At 34.3% G+C, this 26566-nt stretch overlaps 1 protein-coding gene across 1 annotated transcript; it reads right to left on the bottom strand.

The window, feature by feature from the left end:
- Positions 1-7941: 7941 nt before the first annotated feature.
- LOC119990201 (protein ZINC INDUCED FACILITATOR-LIKE 1-like) lies at positions 7942-18547 on the bottom strand. The gene is made up of 17 exons (XM_038836074.1): positions 17942-18547; positions 17510-17550; positions 17296-17356; positions 17068-17170; positions 16780-16882; positions 16581-16634; positions 16442-16504; positions 15590-15639; positions 15397-15472; positions 14021-14236; positions 13010-13097; positions 10777-10862; positions 10572-10679; positions 9525-9569; positions 9308-9396; positions 8931-8974; positions 7942-8201 (listed from the first exon to the last, which is right to left on the bottom strand). Exons 1-17 carry the CDS (start codon positions 18084-18086, stop codon positions 8110-8112), a joined length of 1464 nt encoding a protein of 487 aa, XP_038692002.1. The 5' UTR covers positions 18087-18547; the 3' UTR covers positions 7942-8109.
- Between the last annotated feature and the right edge of the window lie 8019 nt (positions 18548-26566).

A 26566-nucleotide genomic window follows, 5' to 3' on the forward strand; every position in this document is an offset into this window, starting at 1 on the left:
AGGGTATACATACAACTTACATATATCTATATACTACATGATGCATGTTCAAGAATAATTCATGCTCAATGGAAGATTGAACAAGTAGGGTATGCAATATAACTCAAATCATACAACGAAGAAAACACAAAGTGGGGTTATTCTCCCTTAGACACAATTAAGGCGAGAACGCATCGTAATGAACAATGGGGAAGGATAAATGTTCTCAATAGGAAGACATATTCAAAGGGAATAGCAAAGGGTGGAATTTCCCTACCTCGCACTTCAAAAACTAGTTATGTAAACCAATACTCAACCTTGAATTCTCCGGCCTCAATCAACCTATTATTCGATAAGCCCATCCTCCAATCAATATACAAACAACTTCAATTTCACATATCTAACACAAATTAACCCAATAAATCAAGAAAACCATTACCTTCTCTTACCCAAAACTTTCCAAGTTCTTGAACTTCACCTACTCAAGCTTGCTACTCCAATGAACAATAGAATCTAGCAATACAACCATAAACAAGTCTAAATCAACCTATTAAATCACTAATTTCATCTAATGTAGAGATTTTTCCCCAAATCTACAAAACCCATAAAACCCTAGAATCCCAAATCACCCAATCTCTAAATACTAGCTTTTAGGTCTAAGAAACTTACCAAGGTTGTAGAGACAAGTAGAAGGAAGGGATTCAAGCTTCCTTTAGACCTCAAATGATGTAAGAACTCATGGATTTGAGTTTGGGTTCAAACCTTGAAAGATTAGAACAGAGAGAGGAATTTAAGAATATGTAAGCTAGAGAGAGAAGTCATGAATCCAACTTGAAACAACTTGAAAAAGGACAATCTTACCTTTATTGATGATTTTAGGTTGATGGGAGGAAGGAAATTTGAGAGAAAATGGGGTTTAGGGCTTATTTAGGTCGGGTATGTTAAGAGAATTCACGAAATGGGTGTTTAAAACCATTCTCGAACTGATTTTTAAAGAGGTGTCTGGACACCTCTGCCCATTTGGCAGATCTGTGCCATTTTATTAAAGCTGTCCAGACGGTTACACCTGTAACCCAAATTTTCAGTTTTTAAACCACTTGTATACTCCCAATTCACTTGGTTTTTATTTCTAATGGTTTTAAATATATCTATATACTCAACACATGTTGGTCCTACCTAATTTCTACAAGAAAAGAAGTTCGGGTTATTACACTCGCTGTATGGGGTCTTCGATGTTGTGAGTTTGTTTGTTTGGGGTCCTCCATATTGTGGCTTTGGTGTTTGGGGTCTTCCATGTTGTGGGTTTGTTTATCTTTGGTGCTTGTGTTATTTTTGCCTTAGAGCTGGTTGGGGTGCTCTCCTCTTGCCCTGGACGTTCAAAATTATATTCGAAGTAAATAATTACATTATTCCAATGCATAATTACACATTGATATTTTCTTACTTACACTATTCCAATGCGTAATTACATTGATAATTTTTAATTACAAAACAACAGTAAATAATTACATTATTCCAACGTAATTACACATTGATAATTTATAATTACATTATTATAGTTTAATTACATAGTTCACAATCTATTGCTCTAATGTCATAAATAAAAATTGTCTTTTCAAAATTATATAACAATCTAATGAATCATTAAAAAGACAGTTTAAAACATACAAATATCCATGTGAATCCAATTTGTCTTCTGTTTTGATGCCCTGACATTATATATGTAATTACATTGTTTGTAGTCCAATTACACTGGAAAAATTTATAATTACACATTATACTGTCTTAATTATATCTTATAGACAGTCTTGATGATTACAGAACAACAGGGAATAATTACATTAATTCAATTTTGAATTACACATTTATAATTTCGAATTACATTACAACTAGTAGATTCAGATCCACTTTCGTTGAGGTAAACTACAACATGTCAAACACTTAAAAATAGCACTATATGAGATGAACACTGCCCGTTATATATCGAGTATTGACATCCCTCGTAAGAAATATAATATATATATATATATATATATTATATTTCTTAAGAAAAACAAGTAGACCCCCTTCGACCGAAGAAGCCCTAATTGCAAATGTAAGCAAAATTGTCGCCAACATTAATGGTTTCAAATTCCATGACATGCCAAGTTTGGAGATTTGGTTAAGAGGGGATGGGATTAGGCTCGTATCTTATCGGCCAATAAAGAAAGATAATAAAACCCAATATTTGATTACTAAAAGAGGATACATAATCTTCTATATATTTAGAGATCAAGGGCTCAAGGCTACTCGCAAGCTTGACAATTATTGAATCCCATTTATTTAGTGAATGAATCAAGCTTGACCATGGTTGACGCTCATTTGGTAATGCATGACAAATATTTTATTCAATACACTCTCACTAATTACAAGCAACTTCCAACAATCAATAATCAATTCCCACCCCTTTAAAACATGTCATATAATATACAAATCATATAAACTAGGGGTCACGCCCACGCTTTGCGCGGCATGCAATTGTACTTTTTAATTATATTGTAAATTAAATGTGGTGTATTTTTCAATTTCCGTCCATAAATTTGAAGTAATTTAGGGTGTGGATCAAAGCATATGCAATTACAATTCACTGTTTTTTAGACTACATTTTTATTCATTTTATATTGATGGCTTGAATAATTGTTACCGTTGAGCAATTAAGAAAGTATTTTAAAACCGATGCATGTTATCGTTGGAATATTGAAAGATGTTGTCATTGCATACCCACGCTTCACATAATCCATATCACGAACTTTACTATCTTATATTAATCAACCCAAAAGTCCATATCCATATAAGTGTTTAACACAATTAACATGCTTTTTAAAAAGAGTAAATAGTAAAAGCATACAACGTTAACACTTCGGAGGTGTATTGTTATGAATAATTAGTCGTTAAATTGAAAGATTCAAAAAAAAGAACTTTGAGAAAATTAACATATTTTCAATTGCTGGAGAATTTTCTGCTATTGGAAAATTTTATGTACATTGAAGGACTGAAGGACATATATATGATGATAGAATTACAACAATATGCTATCAGTTCTCCTTAACAATCTTCGCCTTCTCAAAAATGAACCTTACATGTACTTTTGTGATGTCTCATAAGCTCTTTCATACTTTCAGCCCAACACTTCACGACAATCAACACAATATATATATCAGCAATGGTGTGAAGTCCAATCAAGAGATGCCTGTCTTTCTTAGGCCTCATCATGATATTCATGGCATATTCGCATGAGTTAACAGGAAGGCTCTGCCATTTTTTCACTGAAAACCCAAGTAGGGTTAAAGGTTCTAAACAAACATTGATACCGGACGTTTGCATCATGTTAATATATATGACAATGAATTTTGCTAACTTATAAGGAAGGGCATGGAGATAACTCCTCAATGGCATAACATCAGACAAAACTTGTATCTCCTAACATTCACAATTCACAAAAAACTTTAATAATTCATGTCTAGTATTATCATTCAAGGTTCTTCGATTCTCTTCAAAACTAACTTTTCAAGACCCTCCACATTGTATATGGTAATATGATGCAAATGTCTCAGCACTGCCAGGTTTTCAATTCCTTTAAAAAGCAAGTTGTCCCAATATGTTTTGATCCCTCGAGTCTATCCTCCAATTGCAAGCACATTGTTCATGAATCTAGAAATAAAGGGGAGCATGTGAAGACATATCACCACTTACCACATCAGAATGCAACAATGAGTCAATAATTTCAACTTTAAAATTCCATGACATTTAAGGTCTGCGAGCAGGTACGTAGTGTAGATGTTAATTTCCCGGAAAATCTATATTATCATGATTAATTTTATTGACTTGTGTTTACCTACACCATGCTTACAAATAATAAAACCTAATAAGCATTGCAGATCCATTAAAGCAATTGCTTCCACTCTACCAATTCATGTTTGTTTTAAGTGGTTCAAAGGATCAGATGAGCTATCACATATAAAAAAGTTGAACGGCAAGTCTGCAGCACAAGCAATATTTTAAATCCTATTTTCAACAATTAAAACTACAAACAGATAAGCCAATCAAAAAACTAACTGACATCTTTGAAGATTGTAAAAGTGCTTTCATTCTTCTGGTAAAATTAGTCAACCCTACACTATAAAATTTATGATTGTAACTTCAAGTCTAATTGGGAACTTAACATCATATAAAACCAACAATATTTTGAACTTTGAAACAATAACCTATAACACAAATAATTCAGTCCACAACAGTTCAAAAAGGCTTCAAATAGGTGCTAAGGCAATGAAGATGTTACTGCTAGCTTTGCATGGAAATTCTGGTATATCAATATATTTGCAAATTTAATGCCTCGAAGAATATAAATGGGTCTGGGCAGTATGCTCCTGCATATATTCAAGACCTCTTACTGAATCAAGTGCACCCTAGTAGACCACGGCAGTGGCTTCCTACCTGGGACATGGTAAAACAGTATCATCATCATTATTCAAAATTGCTCTAAAAATCTAACAATGATGACCCAAATCTAACCTGAGCCGCACAAATGTTCGCTTAAGTTACCATTCTCAATGAATTCATATACCAGGAAAAGATAACCTTCAACGCAGTATCAAATCTAGCGCACCTGCATTAAATGCAAATTCATAGTCTAAAAGGTTAATAAAATTAAAACCTACAAGATAAAATTCCACATTCTTCTCACCAAAGGGGCCATCCAAGACCATCTCATTTGACAGTACCGGACCCTTCTGAAGGGCAGCAGTTAGACCAAATCCACTGCTTCCGATGTGTTATCCTCTAGATCACGTAGCAATAATGTAAAGATAATAATTCTATAGCAAAGTGATCCATGTACCTCCATATCATCCTTTCTTTCTTTTTTCTCTTCTTCATCATGATCTTGGTTGCTGCCTGCAAGAAGTAATCTATATCAGTATCAATTATTAAAACAAACACACAGACCTGTGTGCTGGATTTGCGCCTTTTTCCCATCAGAATCGATCTCTTGAATCGTCCTTTTAACAATCATGGACGAAGCATGAAATTCACTGACGTGGGAGAGGGGAAAGTGGGATTGCGTGTATAAAGCAAATAACCATTACTTCAGCCTTTAATTCAATTTAATTCTATTAAATTTTAAGCAAATACGTTAGTCCTAAATTTAATTTTATTCAACTAAATTTTAAAGCAATTTCCATTTGACAACTGTTTGTTGCATGCAGAAGCTGACGTGGAGTCTCTAAAAGCATTTCAGTATTCAGGTTTTATATAATGTATATGATTGATTTAGGCATTGTTATGGCACTCATGAATGAGAGAGAGAAAAAGTAAATCTCAAAATCAAGAGAGAGAACAATGATGAGAGAGCTTGTATAGAGAACAATGATGATGAGAGAGAAAAAGTATGGATGAATTTTGTGATGAAAAATACAAAGGACATAGAACCTCCTCTATATGCACAAAAGGTGGCACACTACCCTATGCAGCTGTGCCAACTCCAATACCTACATGGATATAATGTAATTTCTTAACTAATTAAATATCTATGTGACAAGTGTATGTACACTTATGGATGGAAAGGTCTAGGGAAGTTTAGTGTTTTCGAGATACGAATTAAACAAAAAAACATAAAAACTTTCTCTCACTCCTATTTCAATATGGCACAAATACCCTTCTCTATTTCTTCTCCACCCATCTCCTCATTCTCTCCACCCTCTCTACATTTCCCCTCCTCATCTCTTTCTCTCTTTATCATCTCTCCTACTTAGCTCTCTCTATCTCTGTCTTCTCTCCTCCTTTTTTGATTTAGATACTTGATTTGGAGCGTCTCTGTTTCTGCTCTCTTTCTTTGAATTTACAGCATCTTTGTTTTTCATTTGTTTGTTCTCTTTCCTGGGATTTGCGGCATCTTTGTTTCTCATCTTTCTCTAATGAACAACTCCAATTTCTCTGTGCAAAAGAGTAGTCCATAGTTATGTTTTTGTATTCTGTTTGGTTTGAGTGTTGTGATGATACAAAGCGAGCAATGCCAAGTCTAGGAGGTTGGGCTTCTTTAGTTGGTATCTCTTAAATCCCATGTTAGCCAAAAAAAAAAGACTATTGGGTTGGATTTGGGTGTTGGGTGTGGAGAGTTAAGTTTGGTCCTTTAAATGAATATATGTTTCAGATTTATTAATCAGATACGCATTTGATTTATTTGAATAAATTCATTCTTGGGTCTTTGACATCTTGGTTTGGGTTTTTAAATGTGATTTGGATTTGGATTTTCATGGGTCTTTTAGATCTCGTCATGACAGAGATGTACAATGTAATTTTATCAAATCTATACAACGAAACAATATAATTATATTCAGTGTCACCCATAAAAACAATGTAATAGTCTAGTTAAGAGACTGAAACAATGTAATAAAAGGGTTAAACAATGTAATAAGAAGCAGAAACAATATAGTAAGATGCTGAAACAATGTAATAAAGGTACGTGTTCATCATAAAATAATGAAATTTCTTTAGCTGTACAAATATTTTAAGGGCAATGCTAGAGACCCCCAAAAATCCCCAAAATCTATGTGGCATTAAAATAGCCATTGATTAAAACCACACATGTAGGGCCCACTTCACATCCAACCCTCCACATTAAATGAGAGTCTTTTGGGGGTCAAATTTTAGGGGTCTCAAGCATTATTCATATTTTAATGTGTTTAAAATAGACAATGAGATTTCTCATGCCATACAAATAAAAAATAATGTAATTTAAGTAATAATATAAAAAATAATGATTTATGCTTCTTTGAAATGTTAATTTGTCTAAATTTTACCTTATAAGACCTAATTTGACCAACAATGTATTTCCATTATTTTTGTTAGCATTATAGATTGTTATTATATTGTTTTTAGTGCTCAAGATTATTATTTTTTTGATTTCCTAGAGCTCTAAAGCTCATAATTGAAAACCGAACCTCAATCCACTATTCAAAATTCTGAATCTTATATGATGATCACGATGATTAACTTACAAAAAAATAGGAGGTAAAACTCCCTAATTGTATGTAAGGTCAAAGAACTTCATATAAGAGCATGCACTTAAGTTAATCATACAAAATTAAGATTCAATAAATCATGAAACTCATATGATAAATCATTTTAGATATAATTTGATGTGCATACACAGTTTCAAGTCATTTGAACAAAGTTTGATCACTCAATGAAGCCAAGTAGTTCAATATATTTAAAACGGATAAAACACCAAGTGTACAGTCTACTGTTCATTGTGCAACCCCTATGGGCAGTGAGCGAAACTTGGCCGTTAAGCATTTAGATCAAAGTTCATGGCAAACATAATGCACATACAAAAATTTCATGTCAATTATATTACAAATGAACAAGTTATGGCTTAACAAAGTTAACTAGTGAAATAGGGGCACATTTGCACTGGAGAGTTGGGGCACAAAATTTCTCAACTTAAATGACATATTCTCTCGATCTATCCTTAGTCAAAACTATTCATAATGAAGAAATTATGGTGAATTTCATTCCAATCGAAGTTGATTTGGTTCATCATGTTCACAAAAGAATACATATACACCTAAGTTTTGACGAAATTTAAGTGTATCTTCAAATCTGATTGTAATGCACTTAATTCCCCTTGATTCTTGTTCTAAATCAAAGATTAGACTCTTATAGATGTGTGATTCAAGTTCCAAATCATTTGGGCTTAAGTCGGTTAAATTATGGACAAGCAAAGATTGAAAGTTGAAACCCTAATTGAAACATATATTGTCAATTTCAAAGCACAAATTCCAACACCATACTCAAGCACATATAAGTGTCAAATTCACTTAGAATAGGCATAAGCCTCACTTAACACATGTAATCATATATAACACTTGGCACATGTAATCATATATAACACATATCTTGATACAATTTGGCATACTCATTTAAATTCAATTATCATAATTCAAACCGCATTCAAATAACACAAATGGTTTAATATCAACATGTATGACCATAGGTCCAACAATGAAGTCATAATACTCGCTAACAATGACCCTGAACACAGCCAATTGTATATTGAACAGTGCAAAGCAACGTCATCCCAATCCATGTTCTCTATTGGTGCCGTTGCCTTAGAAATGGTTTGAAAGTCATTAGCACTCCAAGTGCTTCGACCACGTTCAGCATGAAGAAAACCATATGATCACCTGCATTTACAAAAAAAAAAAATTGCATCTATGTTTCCGCATCTGACAAAATGTCCAGTTCATTTAAAAAAAAAATACCGTTATGTTGAGCATAAAGAATATTATGGTGCCATTTTTGTGTTATCATTCTTTGTTTTCTACTTCAGTCTTTAGAAACAATACATGATGAAAAGTATACAAGTAAAGACTGAACTAATATTTGATGAGTGGAGATGAAGTTTGGAGATTTCACACGCATTATTGGAACCAGAATTCAGGAAGTAAAATCAAATGAGAAAGCAGAGTTCACATTTGAAAAAGAAAAGAGAAGTCCGAGTTTCCAGGAATATGTACAAATCTATGCATAAGTCACAGTAGATTTCCAAAGAGTAATGAACTCAGACGAAATCCCAAGGCTAAGTACATATTCGCAATCACGTTAAATATTTTCTAAGGAAGTCCAGGTCCCACTAAGACAGATACGGTTCTAACACAGTACTGTTGCCCACAAGATCAACAATATGAGTCAATTCAAAAGGGATTTATTGCATTTTTTGTTATTGCGTTGTCATCTTAACTTTAAAATAGGCTCTCTTCCCTTTACCTTACTACTCTATAAATCCATTCTACTGACTGATCAAATGATGACAGACAACAGACAACTCGAGAAAACCAAACATTGGCATAAGTTTCTACATTATAGTCAAGCCAGTGTACATCTAGAGTCACAAATGTAGGTGAATGTCCTACCTGGAAGAAAGGCAGAATCTTGACGCTTTTGTGCCCAAGAAAATCTGCAATGCCCAGAGCACATAATTGCTGAATGAGTTACACACTCAAACCTTTTAGAGTCCCAAAAACACATTATGGCAAAGCCAAAGTCATTATTCTTAGCCATGAAAGAGCTATCATTCCCAGACACAAAAAGTATGTTATCAACCATAAATAGTAGTCCACATACTGCAGTTTCCAACAAGGTACTTACTAGAGCATTCAACTTCATTTTCAAGGATAATACCTACATCTTTGACACAATCGTACTAGCTATACAATCGCAATACTGCGATATTTTCAATCCAAACCATCTTAAATGAAAAAAAATATACAGAGATCAAGAAAATACTTACATGGCACCTCCTCCGGCTGGACCAACCGCTTTGAACAAAGACATTCCAGTCATATTGATGCCATTGGCAGCTCCTCTTTGGTGTTGCTCCTGTTATTCCACGTTCGATTAAATTATTAAAGAATTACTTAAGTGAAGAATGATGAGTTCACAACCTAAAGAGGAGAAAAAAAGTTGAAAAGGAAATTATACAGAGTGAAACAGGAAAAGAACTTTACCACCGCATTGTTCTGTAGCATTAACATGCCAGTTACTATAGACACCTAGTTTTGGGAAAAAAAAAGACAACAATCAGGAGAAATTGTAATCCATAAAACAAGCTATGAAGATCATGGTTTAGAAAAAATGGCCCGTGAAAGAATTTAGCAAGTTGAAAAATCAACTAACTTATACTTCTTTCCAAAGAGTAGAAATTCCAGAAGTAGTGCTTGATGTATGCTTTTATTTTAATGGAAGACTTTTCAACACCAGCAGATACAAAAACCATAAGTGTAGATACAGTCATACAGGAGAACACAAGGAAATGAATAACTAAAGATGTTACTTTACTATCATGCTGTAACATCAATTCACTTGTTTCCCAATAGTGACCAGGAATGCTGAAAGTGAACAAGTCCTTCAACAAAATCCTAACCCAAAACCAAGAACTGAAAGTTGGAAAACAGTTAATAAAGTAGCAGTAGAAATATGTGTTGCTTCTCATCATCTGAGGCAGAGTCCTGAATCTAAAGCAACGAAGAAAAAAAAGACAATGAGAACCAACAAACAAATAGTGAAATTCAATCTAGTAAGATTTGGGGATGATGTCAGTTGCAATCCTGCACGTATAAATGTACAGCTCCACAAATTTTTTAAAACCATTGTGTTATGTTCTATAACCTGCCATTTTTGCATACTGTTAATGTGAAAAAAGTTGCATCGTACAGAAGATCAATAGCAACATTGAGGAATGGATTATCTTTCTATGCACAAGCATGCATCAACAATTTTTTTGTCATACTATAAAATTTGATTTCATCACAAATTTCCTCTGGATAAGCCCAAATGCCCATACTAGGTAATCAGATATCAGATACAGGAGAACTTTAATATTCAACATTCAAGTATTCAACTTAAAAACCATACAATTACATGACCATAACTGGTGCATTTGTCAGAGAAGTTTTAAAAAAAATTGATTGAAGGCTGATAAATGGTTATAGGTAGAACATAACATTCTTAACTACAGATGCATCAAAAGAAAATTTAAAATGATACGAACTTACCGACAAAACATTCTTAATTGCAGATATACAATTTAAAATCAGGGAAAGGCTGAACCCCGACAACGTGGCTAAAAGAGGGTAACATGTCAGCAATGGGATGGATAAAATCTGCATAGAAAAAAGTGATAATTGAACAGAAAAATATGTAGGTATATAATAGGTGAAATAAAAAGAGAACAATGAAGTGTCGAGAGTCGAATTTTACCCCTGCTATGCGAGATATCATTACTGGGCCCAGAAACCTCTCCACGTATGGATAGAGCCACAGTTGAAAGACAAGAAGGCTGAGACCTAATAGTTGAATGATTGTTCAGTTTTTTCGCATAGTTAGTGAGTCATGTGATATAATTGCAAAAGAGCAATACTTGAATAATTCACACAGAAACAATTATCACAGATATATTTCGGTAAACTCATTCTCAATTAAGTTGAGGAAAGGAAAAGGAAATGACATGTCAGATTGAATTTAATATTCATGCAACATTGCCTCAACCATATAAGATAGCTAACTAGCCAAGTTAGGGGATTCTTCATGGCATGAATTTTGTTAATAAGTTGTTTAATTTGAACAATAATTGACATTGCTTAGGCAGAAAAGACAAAATAATGTATATATATAAAGAATAACAAAATAAAGAAAAAGCAAGTAACCAATTCAGGAGCAAGGATAGGCCTAACAAAAGTTTTATCAAGAATATGAGGAAAACCCGTCTATACTAAAAATGCAGACTGGAGGTATGTATAAGAACATTATGTGATGATTTATCTTATTTAGATGACAATTTTTATAATCTTAATCAGCATTCAGTACAGGGAAAAAGTCCCACCAGTTATTACTAGAGCCAGGATAACTAAATAACAACATATTCCTTTGCTGATGTGAGAAGTGATGCCGCACAGAACCAACTAATGTTTAGCAGAGGGTGTAAGTGAACATGTACCTTCAATGAAAAGCTCAATAATGATGTCATTTTGTTATTCAACGAACGCCATTGTTTTGTTATCATGAATGAGCTCGTATATATGTTCACGAGCATGCTTCATTTTGCATTATGAAGGGCTCGACTATAGGGACATGATCAAAGCTTAATCATGAGCTAGCTTCCTTAATGATCATTTTAGATAATTAAATTACTAAATGAATACTACGATCTTAAAGCAAAAATGAACTCTACTGAAATCTCACTTATATACTTGTGAACGAGCTATAAAAAAATATGAATATGTGGTGAACAAGATAGTTCATTAGCTCGACAGAGAGATGGGATAAAACTAAAAAATGAGTTCATTAATCACTTGGGAACATGCTTATTAAGAAACTTGATACGTGCCAACAAATGAGCTGGATCACGATTAACTTCTCAATAAACGATCTTGAATAGGATTTCCCACTCTGGATAACAGTTTGCCCTGAATAATTCTCTTATTGAACAAGCTTGAATGTGGAAGAGCTTGGCTTAGATAAAGATGTTTACACCCTCCAAGAGGTTTTCAAAAAGGAAGGTAAATTCCCCCACTTGCTTTATCAAAGATAGGTACCATCATGATGCAGACAGACAATCATAAAGGACTTGTTGGAAATTCTGAAGAGCAATCTCAATCCTCTCGATATGCTAATATGGCAATTACTCCAGAGAAAAATAGTCATTTTTTGTATCTTAATTGTCCATGTGAAAAGAGTATACTTGCTACCTAAGGTATCTCAATCCTACCAGTAGTTTTATTTATCTTCTAACAGGTTTACTCTTGTCCAGGTAGGCAATCATACTATGTGCTTCCCATTTCTTCCCATAACTGAATCTTATTGCATGTGATGCATCAGATCAAATGACTAGAAATTTAGGTATATCATCGCCATCTTTAGTTAATGGGTCCAGAGAGAGTAGCACTCTTACCCCCCCGATTAAAGTCTGTAAAACTACTTCTTTACCTAAAAGCTTAAGCTATTACGAATACTAAATCAAACGCCCCTACCACTTGTGTGCCGGAAAATGCCACTTTTGGAAGGGGTACTTTTTAACTATATTACATGGATGGTAGTGAATTTCGAGCCAAGGACCTTGACTTTTGCCTAGAGCGCTGATACTATCTAGAACAACAACTTTCCCTAAAACTTGACCTACTAGAGACGGCAAATCTTTATTTTCATAGATTAATTAACAAAGTCTATATCGTCTACTCGTTCTATAGATTTGAACTAAAGATGGCATAAGAATGAAACTGTCCTGCAGTCAGCTGTCATATGCTTATGAAGAACTCATTTTCTTCAGAAAGTTGAAGAGGATAAAGTACATGATCCTTCATTTCGAATCGAAGAATGCATTTCAGAAGCTTTAGGGAGAGCATTGATAGGTACAAACAACACAGAAAATGAAAAATGCATAGCATGATTAGAATCGTTAAGTAGATGTAAAATAATGTAAGAATCTACTTTGTACCTGATATTGCAAGGACTTTTCCAACATCATCAGTTGAATAGCTCAAACCCCCAAACTTTTTAGGACTCTCAGCCCACAGTGAAAATATCTGAACAAAAGAAAAGGGTTGCCTTGTAAAAAGCCAATTACATTATTAAAAAGCTGATTTAATCAACACTGTCAAAAATAAAATCAAGTTGCATCTGTTTATCATACCAATTCAAATTAACTTATTCAAATCAAATGATATGTCATTGGTGACTTCCTGATCCAATGGAATATATAGGAATTACATTTAAGCAAATGGCCCAATAAATCCAACTGGCAATTCAGGTTGTTTCTTGACCAGGAGAACGAATCTAGGAAAAGATTGAAAAACTGATCACTCATGAATTGCAATGATTCTCAGATCACGAGTTTGTACAGCACAAACTGCAAAATTGATTTTTTTCCAACAGTATATTGAGCCAAGTTCTAAAATATTTGTTCATTAAGGTATTCCCTTTTTTCAACAATAAAGCACCTACAATGATTTCAGAAGCTCCATCTTGTCTCCAACTACACAATAATTATTGGAGTAATAATAAACTCATTTAGTTAAAAAATATCGAATCACTTTCGTACGTACATGTATTAGCATGTATACAGCAACATGTATAACAGTCATGTAACATATGTAATGTAGCAAAAGGGTGCCATATAATCGGAGAAATTTTGGAAGTATCTTCACTTGCAATTCTTAATGTTGTAAGAGGGATCTGTTTCACTTAGTATATCTGTAACCTGGTCGTGAGCTTGCAACAAGGGAAAATGTTCTACAGTATGTCTTTTGAGACGTTTAGTTTTTTAACTAAGCTTGTGGTCATCATAAGGAAAAGCCATGGGAGGAAATTTCTTATGACATGTACACTAAAACATACCTAATATATACAGAAAAATGTAAACTAAAGGATTCAAAATTAATCCACACAAAACATATTAATCTAAATAAAAATACAAACTAAAGAATTCAAAATTACATATGGAATATACCTCTGAATAAGCCATATCATGAAGTGAGAACACACAATAAACAATGATAGATGACATCAGAGGCCAATTTCTTATGAGACTTCCTTTGGACGTTGATTCATTCTTTTCAATTTCATCCTTTTTCTCATTTGCATTACTCCAATGTGATGAAGTTTCCATATCAGCACATAAGCCATCTTGGGACATATTGCTCTCATTGTGCATGTGCAATGTTTCCTGGAATAATTGAGTATTTTTGGGAACCAAAAATTGCAGTAAATAACCAAATACAGCATTACATATGACCCATGCTCATACATATGGAAAAACAATGAGAGAACACAACAGCAACGCAAATGTTATATATTCCTTCAATAAGAACTTCATCGTGCCATCAAGATGTTTAGAATTACTTTGGAACTTACTAAAGCAGAAAACTTCTAACAAACTAGAAAAAAAAATCAAGTGTGCTAAGGAAACTTTTTTTAAATGCACACATTAATTATCACTAGAAATTAAAAAAAAAGAAAAGAAAATATTAACAATGACAATGAAAATTAAACTAGATTGATTACTCACTAATAGAAATTAAGGTGATGAATGGCTTGTAGAAAATATCGTTATTTGTCATCAAGGTTAAGTTAAAATAGGATAAGGGTGCCTTGTATTGCACTACAGGGAGTAGTGCACTTGTTAGCCCTCGGATGGTGTTGATAAAAAATTTGAATTCTGATAGGGACCACATAAAAGAAAAAAGTTTAAAACCAATTATTTTAATACTATAGAGTTCTGTAGAGCTTTGCAACTATAGGCCCCCTTGATCCCTTAAAATCTAAGTGATTCATAGACGTGTTTTGGTGTGTTTAGATTACGAAGATGATAATAATTTAATGTGTGGAAAACATATCAAGCATTGAGTTTCCATGTCATATTTTCTTATAGGAATTCTATATCTAATCGGATAGTGTTGTTAGGTTTAGAAGAGAAAATGATCCAAAAATCACTGGTATGCTCTAAGCACCTAAATCAAATTTTAAAATAGATATGATGTCCTTTTGTTGTGGATGGTTGGCAACATTAACGAACCAATTTCAATTTCCATGGTAAGCCGGCTCAATAGACAGAACGTGACAATTAGGATTTTGGTTTTTCCATATCTTTTATAGATTAGCACACTACAAGGATACAATTTTCTTTTCTTGAAAATAAGGGGATATAGAATTCACTTTCAATGCTCTAATTCTTAAAATGAAATATTAGACGGTGTACTATGTTGGTGACAGTTAGTACCCACAAAGAACCTGCAGCAAACTGAAGATAATGTTGATTATGTAATCAAAGTCATTCAAAACAGTAAAAAGTAATTACATCGTTTCCAAAGCAAGTAAAATACATACCGGCAGCCAACAGGAAGCAATGGTTACTCCCAACGCAAAAAGCGAGATGCTTAAACACGGTAAGAAGTATGGAAATCTGTATTGGGTTTAAGATTTGGAATACCATCATAATTTCAGTGCTAGCAGAAAATACAAATGTATGATACTCAAGCCATAACACAAACCCTAACTTAACCAGTAAAAGCCAGCCTACCTCCCAAACAAAGATTCTTTAGAGAATATACTTGGATATTTATCTGCTGGCTGAGATACCGAATCATCCACAAAATATTAGAAGAATAATGCTTAAAAGATAGGGAAAAGTGAGAGAGAGAGAGAGAGAGAGAGAGAGAGAGAGAGAGAGACTCAAATGGAATTTGTTACATCTGTAAACTATTTGAAGACAAATCTCTGAATCTGAATGCATTCACAAAAGTTTTCAAATTCAACTTTGAAAATTTTAGAATTTAGCATAAAGGTGCAAACAAGCCCGTCATTAACATTTGATTACTGTTTGAAGCTAAAGATGTCATATGTTTGTCCAACTATGGAAGTTAATCCTACATGAGTAGCTGCCATAATTTCTCTATATTTTATGCTGAATATATCAGTTTATAGCTGTGTATAGCTTCTTTTGAATAGCTATGTATAGCTTTCTTTGTTTGTTTTTATTTAGTCCCACATTGTATAGCTAGCTTCACCTAGCTGTCCTTGTTTACTATATATATATTACTCAAACATGAGGTGAGGTATCACTCACGCATATTTACTATGTAGAGAAATAGAGAAAGGAATAAAACACAATAACTCCTTAATTTCATTACTTGATTATACACTCGTACACATTAATATATAAACTTGTGACAGAAAGACAATGGATGGAGTAGGTGAGTGGGAGTAGATAAGACCATTGAATGGAGTAGGTGAGACTAATTTCAGTCGGTGCAGACTTCTAGCGCTACTTTCCGTTAGAATTTATGAGAGATGGGTACATTAATACAGCAATCTAAGATGATGGACTTATCTTTGTATATTCTGAGCTTATGATGCGAAAAAATAGAATTACCTGGGCCAAGAAACCTCCTAGCGCGGGACCAATGATCAGGCCTATACCCCATGACGTACTGACCTGAAATTAATTCAGAAGACTCAAACTCTGATACTGCGGAACAATTTAAAGAGCTTTCAGATATAAGTAAGCTCACTATTGAGAGTCCTAAAGCTTGATGTTCTTCCCGGAAAATTTCAACTGCATAAGCCTGGTCATGGAAGAAATGATATTATTTCTTTGATATATCAATTCAAGAGAAGCATAAGAAACAAGAACATTAAATGCTCGACATATTTTCAACCAAATCCTTAGGAATGAGGATGATGTTTATGACATTAGGTACAAAATATCACCGTCATTGGGCCCAGTAAACCATTAAAACTCCCGAGAAGAAACCTTGCACCAATAGCCATCCAAAAATTAAGGCTAAGGCCAAAGAGTGTGTTGAAAATAACCCTGACACCAATCAACGATTCAGAAAATTAGCTAATCCACAAGTTAAGACTAAGGCCAAATAGAGTGTTGATAGTAGCCCTGACACCAATCAACGATCCAGCTAATTAAGAAAAAGGATACATAACATCTCAACTTTATTTCCGAAGTATAAAAACAAAATCCTTACGAAGAATGTTGTAACTCACACTGAGAAACTTCCCATAATTATAACAGGTTTACGACCATATCGATCTGCCATGACACCCCATAAGACAGATGTCAATGCTCTGCCAAACATAAATGATGATCCTTCAAGATAAAAAGGAATTTATTAGGACTTAGGATCCCTGCTTGAGAAATTTTTTAGGTCGCTCAAAAAAAATATTATATGCCACTAAATATAAGCAATTATATATATAGAAAAATAAGCTTACCCAAAATTCCAGCATAATAACCTATATCTTCCACTCTTTTTGCAATTTGGAAATCCCTTATCTGCAAGTATCAAGTATTGTTGGAAGGGCTTTGTAAGAAAGAGGCATAAACTCTAGTACATATGAAACTTATGGCTTTCCATACATCTTCCTCTCTAATATTCAGAGCTATATGGCTGGTAAAAAGTCGTAAATTCAATTTGTTTATACTTACCATGAAATAAAGAAATGGAAAGAGAGATGATACTGGAAGAGCTGCAAAAGTTCGACATAGTAGAGATACCAGAGTTAGTATACATGGAAGTAATTAGGTGATAAGGCAATGTAAATTCGCTAGAGAATCAATACAAAAGGATATTGACAAAGAAACAATCAGCACTTTTATGACTTTAACTTAACAAATTATTTGTCATATATCACGGATCACAGAACAAAAATGTATACAACTTCGGATGGATCTCCAATAATTGAAACAGCCTTTTGCACAAAAATCTTCAATCTTCCAATTCTGTGCTATATTTGAATTCAGTCTAGCTAGATGTTAACATACAACAATTTTTGATATCCATACACACAAAGACGAGAAACTTGAAAATACAATATCTTAATATTTATGGTCAAGAAAGAATACGAAAGGAGCACTAACCATTGCAAAGCAAAGCAATCCATATTGAAACAAGCTCTCGAACAGGTATGCCTGTTCTTGATTGCTTGAGTAGATCAGTCTTACAGCCAGGGCAGTTCTCATAGTAACGTTTCTCCAACAGCGGCTTCTTGCTCTCCCGTGCCATAGTAATTATTGGTAGCTCTTTTCCTCTACCAAAATAAATCCTTATGCAGGACTTAACAAAACTTCAGAGTGCAAGAGCCAACAAGCATAATTCTATTTTTTATTCTCCATTTCAAGAACACATAACAACCACAAGATATCATAGTTCATGCTAAAAATGTACACGTCACTGGAATGACAACGGTGAATGATTGTCCAGCTTTTGAAGACCCCACCAAAAACAAACCCATGGTAATGACGATCACGAGGGAACGATGAGTGAGTTCCATGCGTTGAAAATATGAAGAGGACAAAAGCCTTGCATTTTGTTTTCCACCGTCAAAGAAAACAATCAAGAAGGGAAGATCAATGAGAAATTAGTTAAATTTTCAGTAAATAACCCTAAAAACAACTCCTAGCTCCGCCCCTGCATGTACAAATCGAACGCGTGAACCACATGATTGCTTATGGGTGTAGATTGTTGACGGTAAATTTGACGGGTTTCGATCAGACAATGACTCGAACAGCTGGTGTGCATTGTGTGGAGCCTTAAAATTATTTCGCAACTTTTGTCAAAAAATGCTGAGCCCACTGTCATTGTCACGAAAGATGTCTCGCGACCTTTGTCCAAAAAATGCGGAGCCTTAAAATGGCGGACCCTTCTTCCAGAAAATGCTGAGCCCACACCCCCTCATTGTCACCCTCAGGAGCCGTTTTTAATTTTTTATAGGGACTCTTTAACTTGGACTGAGGGTGCGAATCCAGTGCACCAACCGGTGGGTGCAAAACCAATACATTTTTTTTTTTTGATAGTTAAGTAAGAAATGTTAAATAGGTGGCAAGTGTTCCACCTTATTTAGATTGAAGAGGAAGAGTTTAATAAGATAATATTGAATGAGTAAATTCTCTCCTCGACTACTCTCTTATTTATCCATAAGAGAGTTTGTGAGGTGGAAGAAAATAACTATTTTCTCTTCATTTTTTGAAACTCATATTAGGGATTTGGATAAACAAATAAATGACTCTTTTTTATTATTCTCTACTCTCATTAACTCTACCTCATATCCAATTAATGAGAAGTAGAGTTGGTCCACCTCTCATAACTCTCACTCACTTTAACTCTTTTACTTAAACCAAACTTAACTTTTCATTTTTCAATCCAATAACAATTTACAGGTCCGTTTGGTGCACAATTTTGACAATAACATATATTGTAACATATATTACAAATGATAAATGGTGGTAATAAATAATAGCATAAATGGTTCCTAAAATGCTGGTAAGTGTTTGGTGCAACTTTTGCTGATAGCATATATGATATTCTAATTATTGTGCAAATTACGTCTAGGGGTATATTATACATTTAAGTGGTAACAAATTTAAATTAATAGCAAATTTAATTGTAAATACTTTATAAAACTAATTATGGCATTAATAAGTAAATAAAAAATATTTAAAATATAATTATATATTTTTTAATGAACAAATAATTTGACACATATTTATTAAAACGTAAATTAAGACATTTTGAGGGTATTTATTAAAATGTAAATTTGACACCTATTTATTAAAATGTAAATTTGACACGAAAGTGGAGCTTCACGTGAATGACTACAATGTCAAATGGACTCTCTCGTATACTAATAATTTAGGACAACTTTGAGGGTAAAGTAATAGGTGGGTTATGAAATTGTTTAGAAACGGTTGAAAAGTGGACAATTCCAAATTGGGTAATAAATTGTCATGAACATGCTTGGAATCCGAGTCCACATATTGCTATTTAGTTCATAAATACCATATATGGTACTACAGTCATATATTGCAGCAATATAATATGTGCCAAACGGGCACTACGTTAGACTTTGACAGTTGAGTTCAATAAAGAATTGTACTGAGTCATTCGGAAATTATATTTATTATTAAGTTTGAATTATAAATTAATTATTTTCGCTGTCAGCTGCCCCCCTACCCATAAATTTGGAACCCCACATCGTACAATGTATCATAATCATATGGATTGTCAATATGTACCTTTGTTTAATATCAACCGTGCAGCTGGTCTGATGGTCAAAAACTCACTAATATTTAATATAAGCACTGCTATGTTCTGTGTTTAATAGCGACCATGGTCCAGGCATCTGCATACTTGTCTGTGTTTTCTAAAGTTGAAGAGGAACGTGAGGTGTAAATTCTCTGCCACGTGTTAAGTATTTTTGTGATTCCATAAATTTTGTGGTTGAGATTTTAAAAATAACAACAATGCCAAAAAGAAGTATAGTGTCATTTCAATACCTGTAAACTAAATAAAATATGATAAAAAGATATAAATAATGAGTTAAGTAAGAATAACAATGGCTTTTATAAAATAATAATAATAATAATAATGACTGAGGCTCCAAAGTCCAAGGACGGGATTGAGACATCTTTCGCTTTCTTATGTCAAATAAACAAGGGGATGGTATTGACACTTTGGCACCCAACAATTTAAGTAGGATGAACATTATTTATACCCCAATTTTTTATTAAATACATTTCATTAACTCTTTAAAAACATATTAAAATGGGATGTATTTAATAAAAAATGGGGTGTAAATAATATTTATCTTTAAGTTGATGTAGATGCACCCACATTTTTATGAAACAAGTGTCAAAACCACTCATCTGGATTCTGATGGATTTATGGTATTTGCACCTTTTGTGTGGGCCTCGCTTTTAATTTATTTCTCCAATTTGTGGTCGGTCCCATTACCAATTTGTGGTGAGCTCTCGCTAAGGGCAAATGCAATAAGAAACAATTTACTGGGCCAACATTTTTGTTGGCCCGGTCCCACCTCTATTACACAAAAAGTCAAGTCAAACACGTATTCTAATACAGCCACATCAGCAAAACACAAATTTCTATACACTTTTTCTTCCCACACACTCTCTCTTTCCACCCAACCCAACAACATTTCATTCCTCCATATTATCCACAACAAAACTATACCAAAACATTAAATATCAATACATCCACATCAGCAAAACACTTATCCCAATACAGCCACATAAGCAAAACACATTTTACAATACAACCACATCAGCAAAAGACAACATCTTTGTTGGCCCAATACCACTTCACCGTTGCATTTGCCTTAATCAAGTCAAGCATGATGGGGCAATTGCAATGGTTTTTACCATTGTTTAGGACAACAAAACACATTGTGACATATGCATATGTGATGTGGTAAGACATGAATAAGTTTTCTCTACAATGATTAAAGTTCAAGAGCATTCACAATGAGATTATTTTAGAGTACTTGAGATAATACTTTTTTGATAAATTAAGTGTTAGATATTCACAATGGGTATTTGAGATAATAATTCATTGATAAATTAAGTATTACATGCACACTTATAATAAAAAATGACACTTGAAAAATTAGTTCATGCTTGATCTTTGAAGTTTATGATAATTGATGAATAATGAAGAGAGATGATGAAAAAGGAAGAGAGAGAAAATAAAGAAAATAAATATAGAGTGTTGGAATGTATGAAGTGTTGATGAATAGTGCAGGTTGTAAGATCCACTCACCCAATTAAATTGTGCCACCTAAGAGAGAGGAGATGAGAGAGAATATAATTTAGGGAAATTTAGAGTATGTGCACAAATTTTATCACTGTGGATGTTCTAATGGCTTCACTTGTGCCATTTCTTGGAGGGAAAAGTATAAATAAACTGTCAAAATCTGTTGAAAACAACATAAACCAACAATAAAATACTAAGGCAGTTTTGAGCAAAGGTAATACTATTTACTTGATTTTTTTGGATGTGATTGCTCTCTCTGTCACAAGAAAGTGTTGGACAAAGTTGGATCACTGTCAAAGGTAAATACTATTTACTTGATTTTTTTGCATGTGCTTCCTCTCTTTGTCGCAAGAAGGTGCTGGACAAAGTCGGATCACTGCCAAAATACTTGTTGAATTCATACTGCCCCTTCCTGTTCCTGTAGGTTGCTATCATAGTTCTTCTGATCGACTTTGTTCACATGTGCACAGTTTTATAGTTTATATCTATACATGCTATAGCTATACATGGTAGAGCTAATTACAGTCACATAAATAAAAAGTTCCACCTATCCAGCTTCAATGCAATAGATCTTCACCACTTTGCTTTTATAATATAACCTGATAATAGACAAATATATAAATAGTAAGAAATACTAGATAAATTAAATGATTTCAAGATTTAATAAAAGAAAACAATTTGTTTACAAAGGGACTCGAAATTCACAAAATCTTCTTATGAGATAAACAAAAGATGGTTATGGATTAAAGGATGATCTTTTTGATTTGAAACAAAATGATACAGATGTATCTTCACTTCTTCCTTATTCAGTTATATCTAAAAATGCTAAGAAGATCACATACCCACAATATTCGAAGCCAAATTATCAACAGATCTAGCATTTCCACCACATGCAAAGATAAGTAGCAAAGGTTACATACAATCACACACAAATACACAATTGACATTGCTAGAACGATGATCCAGTATCATCCTAGCTAGATTCATGATCAAACATCAATGAATTCAAAATTCAATAAATCAAATCACAGATTGTGAATCAAAATCGCACGAATCAAGCCTAATGAATGAAGCCTGATGACCAGATTCAAGCATATGTACAACACGCAGAGAGAAAAAGACAAGAAAGAAACCTGATGAAAGAAGCAAGACAACAAAACCCACAGAATGGAAGCGCTGTGTGTTGTGGTTGAAGATCCAGAAAATATATAAAAACCCTATTAGGCGAGTTCGTGTATTGAGTGATCAAAACAGTGGACGATGGTCTTTCGATCGGTAATGCCAGATCAATCGTACATGGATAGCAGTGGCGTCGAACGCGATTTCACTTTCGCGATTAACTCTCTTTCACTTTTTAACTTTACTCTGGAGGACAAGTCGTTGGTGTGGGTCAGGTTTCAGTAAAAGCAAACTAGTATGGGGGCAATCCAAACACCCTTCCCCCATGTTTGCCCCATCAAATTTAAGTCAATATAAGTGTATTATTGGAGAGTAATAAATTGCTAAAATCTATGATCCATGAGCCAACAAAAAGTATATTGTTGTATTGCTCAATGGCTTAAACAATTTCACGCATGGAGAGAAGCATCTAATAAAATCCAATGACGAGCACTCGTCTAATCTTTAATTAAATCTCTAATTAAAATTGGAAAATTACTAAAAGATGCAATCAGACAATGACTATCGGGATAGGAGAGCTGACTCTCTAGCGACGGCGATAAATCTCCAGTGACGGCAATTCTCCTCATGGATGAACACCACTGTGATTTGAAGATGGAGAAGGAGAGATGAGGAAGTAGAGGAATATGAGAGAGAAGAAAAGGAGAAGCAACTGAACTTATCTCTCCTTCTCCCTACCAAGTTCGGCGCCCATGGTGATTTGAAGATCGGCGGCCATGGCGATTTCACTCTTCCAGGTGGAGTGGCCTCGCTGGAGGTGCCGTAGCTGCTGCACATAGCAACTGAACTATCTCCCTGCCAAGGAAAGGCCGAAGTAAAAATGTAAAAAGGTGAAAAGAATGGTCAAAAAAGTAATTTCCGTATGTTGAGTTGTCCACTAAAAATTGGAGATATAATAAATTGAAAGCGGTGCCCACACAAAAGGGTACAAATACCACAAACCCACCAGAATCCAGATGTGTGGTATTGGCATTTGTTTCAAAAAAATGTGGGTGCAACTACTAAATTGTTGGGTGCCAATACCCTCCCTCAATATGTTGTAAATCCACACCCCCATACACACCAACAATATTGTCCGCTTTGGGTTGTCCGGTTTCCGTTGATAGATCGGGCCCGCACGACTTTGTTTCTCCTTAGGCCCAAGCAGGTGGGCTAGGCCCAACCCACTCAAGCCTAGGAAAAGGCCTTGATGGTGGTAAGAGGTGAGCTTAGCCTTATAAACAAGGCATGAGTGCCCACATCTTTAGATGTGACACTTTTACACTCCCCCGCACTTGTGGGCTGGGTTATGCCTAACCCAGCCCAACAAGTGGAGTAGAGGTCATGTCCAACAGGAACGAATTGCTCCGATACCATGTTGTAAATCCACACCCCCATACACACCAACAATATTGTCCGCTTTGGGTTGTCCGGTTCCCGTTGATACATCGGGCCCGCATGGCTTTGTTTCTCCTTAGACCCAAGCAGGTGGGCTAAGCCCAACCCACTCAAGCCTAGGAAAAGGCATTGATGGTGGTAAGAGGTGGGCTTAGCCTTATAAACAAGGCATGAGTGCCCACATCTTTAGATGTGAGACTTTTACACAATAAACAAATGGCATGTATGCATGCGGGACAGCATGAGTACTTTGACGTTCAATCATGTGTTCAAAAATTAGTTATGGCAATGTTAGAAACTTTGCTCAAGAAAAAAACTCAAATTTATTGTCACTTTCTCGGTACGAATTCTATTTTTTTTTCATTGAAAAATGTATCATTAAATTCATAATCTTAATGAGGAATTAGACACCTTCCACATAAAAAATGGATAGGAACAATCGGAATAATGTTTGATTTTGTAAATCAACTTATAGCCAATTGATACCTTATCAGAGAGAAAAGACATGATAGTTCAAGTGTTATGTTTATAATTGATGATTAATTTTCTGTGTTGCAGAGCATCAAGATAAAGAGAAGAAGAAGTAGCAGCGGATGGTAGAAGCGAGAAGGAGAAGAAGAGAGAAGATAAAAAAGATTTAAATATGCTGTATATTCAAATCAAGTCTCCAAGAGCGAAAAACTTACAATATATCATGTACAAAGTAAACCGTCATGATGTGTCCTTTAAAAGAAATAAATAATACAACACTATTAAAAGACAAAATGCACCGCATGAAAGACATATGAAACATAGCTCCTTAAGTGTTTGACTAACTAAAGATGACCTTGACTTCAATAACTTAACTTGAGTGAACAAACTATGGTTACTAACATGTGAAGCCCGAGAACAAAGCACGATCTAGGGTCTGTCATGCCAACAAGAGAAGGAGAAAGATCATTGATGAAGATGGCGGGATGATATGGTGCCAATGGTGTGAAGAAACACACAAGTCTGAGGTAGATTTAACACCCCCGGTAAGATGAACAATATTGTTCATGTTCAGCTTGGAAAGCAAGTGATGCACTCGATGAATCGGAAGAGATTTGGTGAGCAAATCGACAGGCTGATTAGCAGATTTCAGGTACAACAGTTTAATTAAGCCTTGTTCAACCTTTTCTCTGGTGAAATGTAGGTCTAATTCAATATGCTTCGTTCTCTTGTGAAATACTGGGTTGATGGCAATATGCATGGTCGCTTGACTGTCACAGCATAGAGACATAGGAAGCATAGTTTCAATCTTCAGTTCACTGGTTGCGGAAGTCATGGCTCTGTATTCGGCCTTTGTCGAAGACCTAGACACTGTCTTTTGTTTCTTTGATTTCCAAGCAATGAGTGTAGTTCCAATGTTGACGAGGTAACCTGTTACAGAACGTCTGGTGTCTAGGGAAGTAGCCCAATTTGAATCACAATATGCTTTGACTTGCAAAGTGTTAGTGGTAGGGTAAAAAAGACCTTGTGCTGGTGTGCCTTTGATATACTTAACTATTCTAATGGTAGCATTCATATGAATCTTAGTTGCCTTTTGCATGAATTGACTCAATATATTCACCGCATAGCTAATATCAGGTCTAGTTATTGTGAGGTACATGAGTCTTCCAATTAACCTTCTAAAATGTAAAGGGTTCTTCCAGAATTTTTCCTTTCTAACTTGAAAGTTTAATATTAGTGTCTGTTGGTGAATTACTTTGTTTTGCAATAGCAAAACGTACATCTTTAACTAGATCCAAAACATATTTTCTTTGACAAATATTTAATCATTCACCTGTATATTGTACTTCCAGTACTAGAAAGTATTTTAATCTCCTAAGTCCTTAATTTTAAAACATGATCCTATGTATTTCTTCACTCTGTTAATAAGGTTAATATCATTACCCCCTATTGCCATGTCATCTACATAGAGTAAGAGGATTATCTTGCTATTTTTATTGTTGTAGTAAAACATAGAGTAATCTGCCTTGCTTTGAATGAAACCAAACTCAACTAAAGCATTTCTACATTTTAGGTTCCATTGTCTTGAAGCTTGCTTCAAGCCATATATGGACCTTTTCAATTTGCAAACCTGATTATTGTTTTGTGTTTCATACCCTGGAGGAAGTTTCATGTAAACTTCCTCCTCTAATTCTCCATTAAGAAAGGCATTATGAACATCTAAGTGATGTATTACCATTTGTGCATAGCTGCCAGGGCTAAGAAAATTCTAATAGTAGTAATTTTGACCACAGGAGCAAATGTCTCCTTGTAATCAAAATCTTCATTTTGACTAAAACTTTGTGCTACTAATCAAGCTTTATACCTTTCAATTGTCCCATTTGAGTTATATTTTATTTTATAAATCCACT

The sequence above is a fragment of the Tripterygium wilfordii genome, chromosome 21, assembly GCF_013401445.1.
Source record: "Tripterygium wilfordii isolate XIE 37 chromosome 21, ASM1340144v1, whole genome shotgun sequence".
NCBI lineage: Eukaryota > Viridiplantae > Streptophyta > Magnoliopsida > Celastrales > Celastraceae > Tripterygium > Tripterygium wilfordii.

Coding starts and splice junctions, on each gene's coding strand:
- LOC119990201 (XM_038836074.1), bottom strand. CDS start 18,086: ATGGCACGGGAGAGCAAGAAGCCGCTGTTGGAGAAACGTTACTATGAG. Junction 15,473..15,589: donor AAAGAATCTTTGTTTGGGAG/GTAGGCTGGCTT, acceptor AACCCAATACAG/ATTTCCATACTTCTTACCGT. Junction 8,975..9,307: donor CCAGCCGGAGGAGGTGCCAT/GTAAGTATTTTC, acceptor TGGGCATTGCAG/ATTTTCTTGGGCACAAAAGC.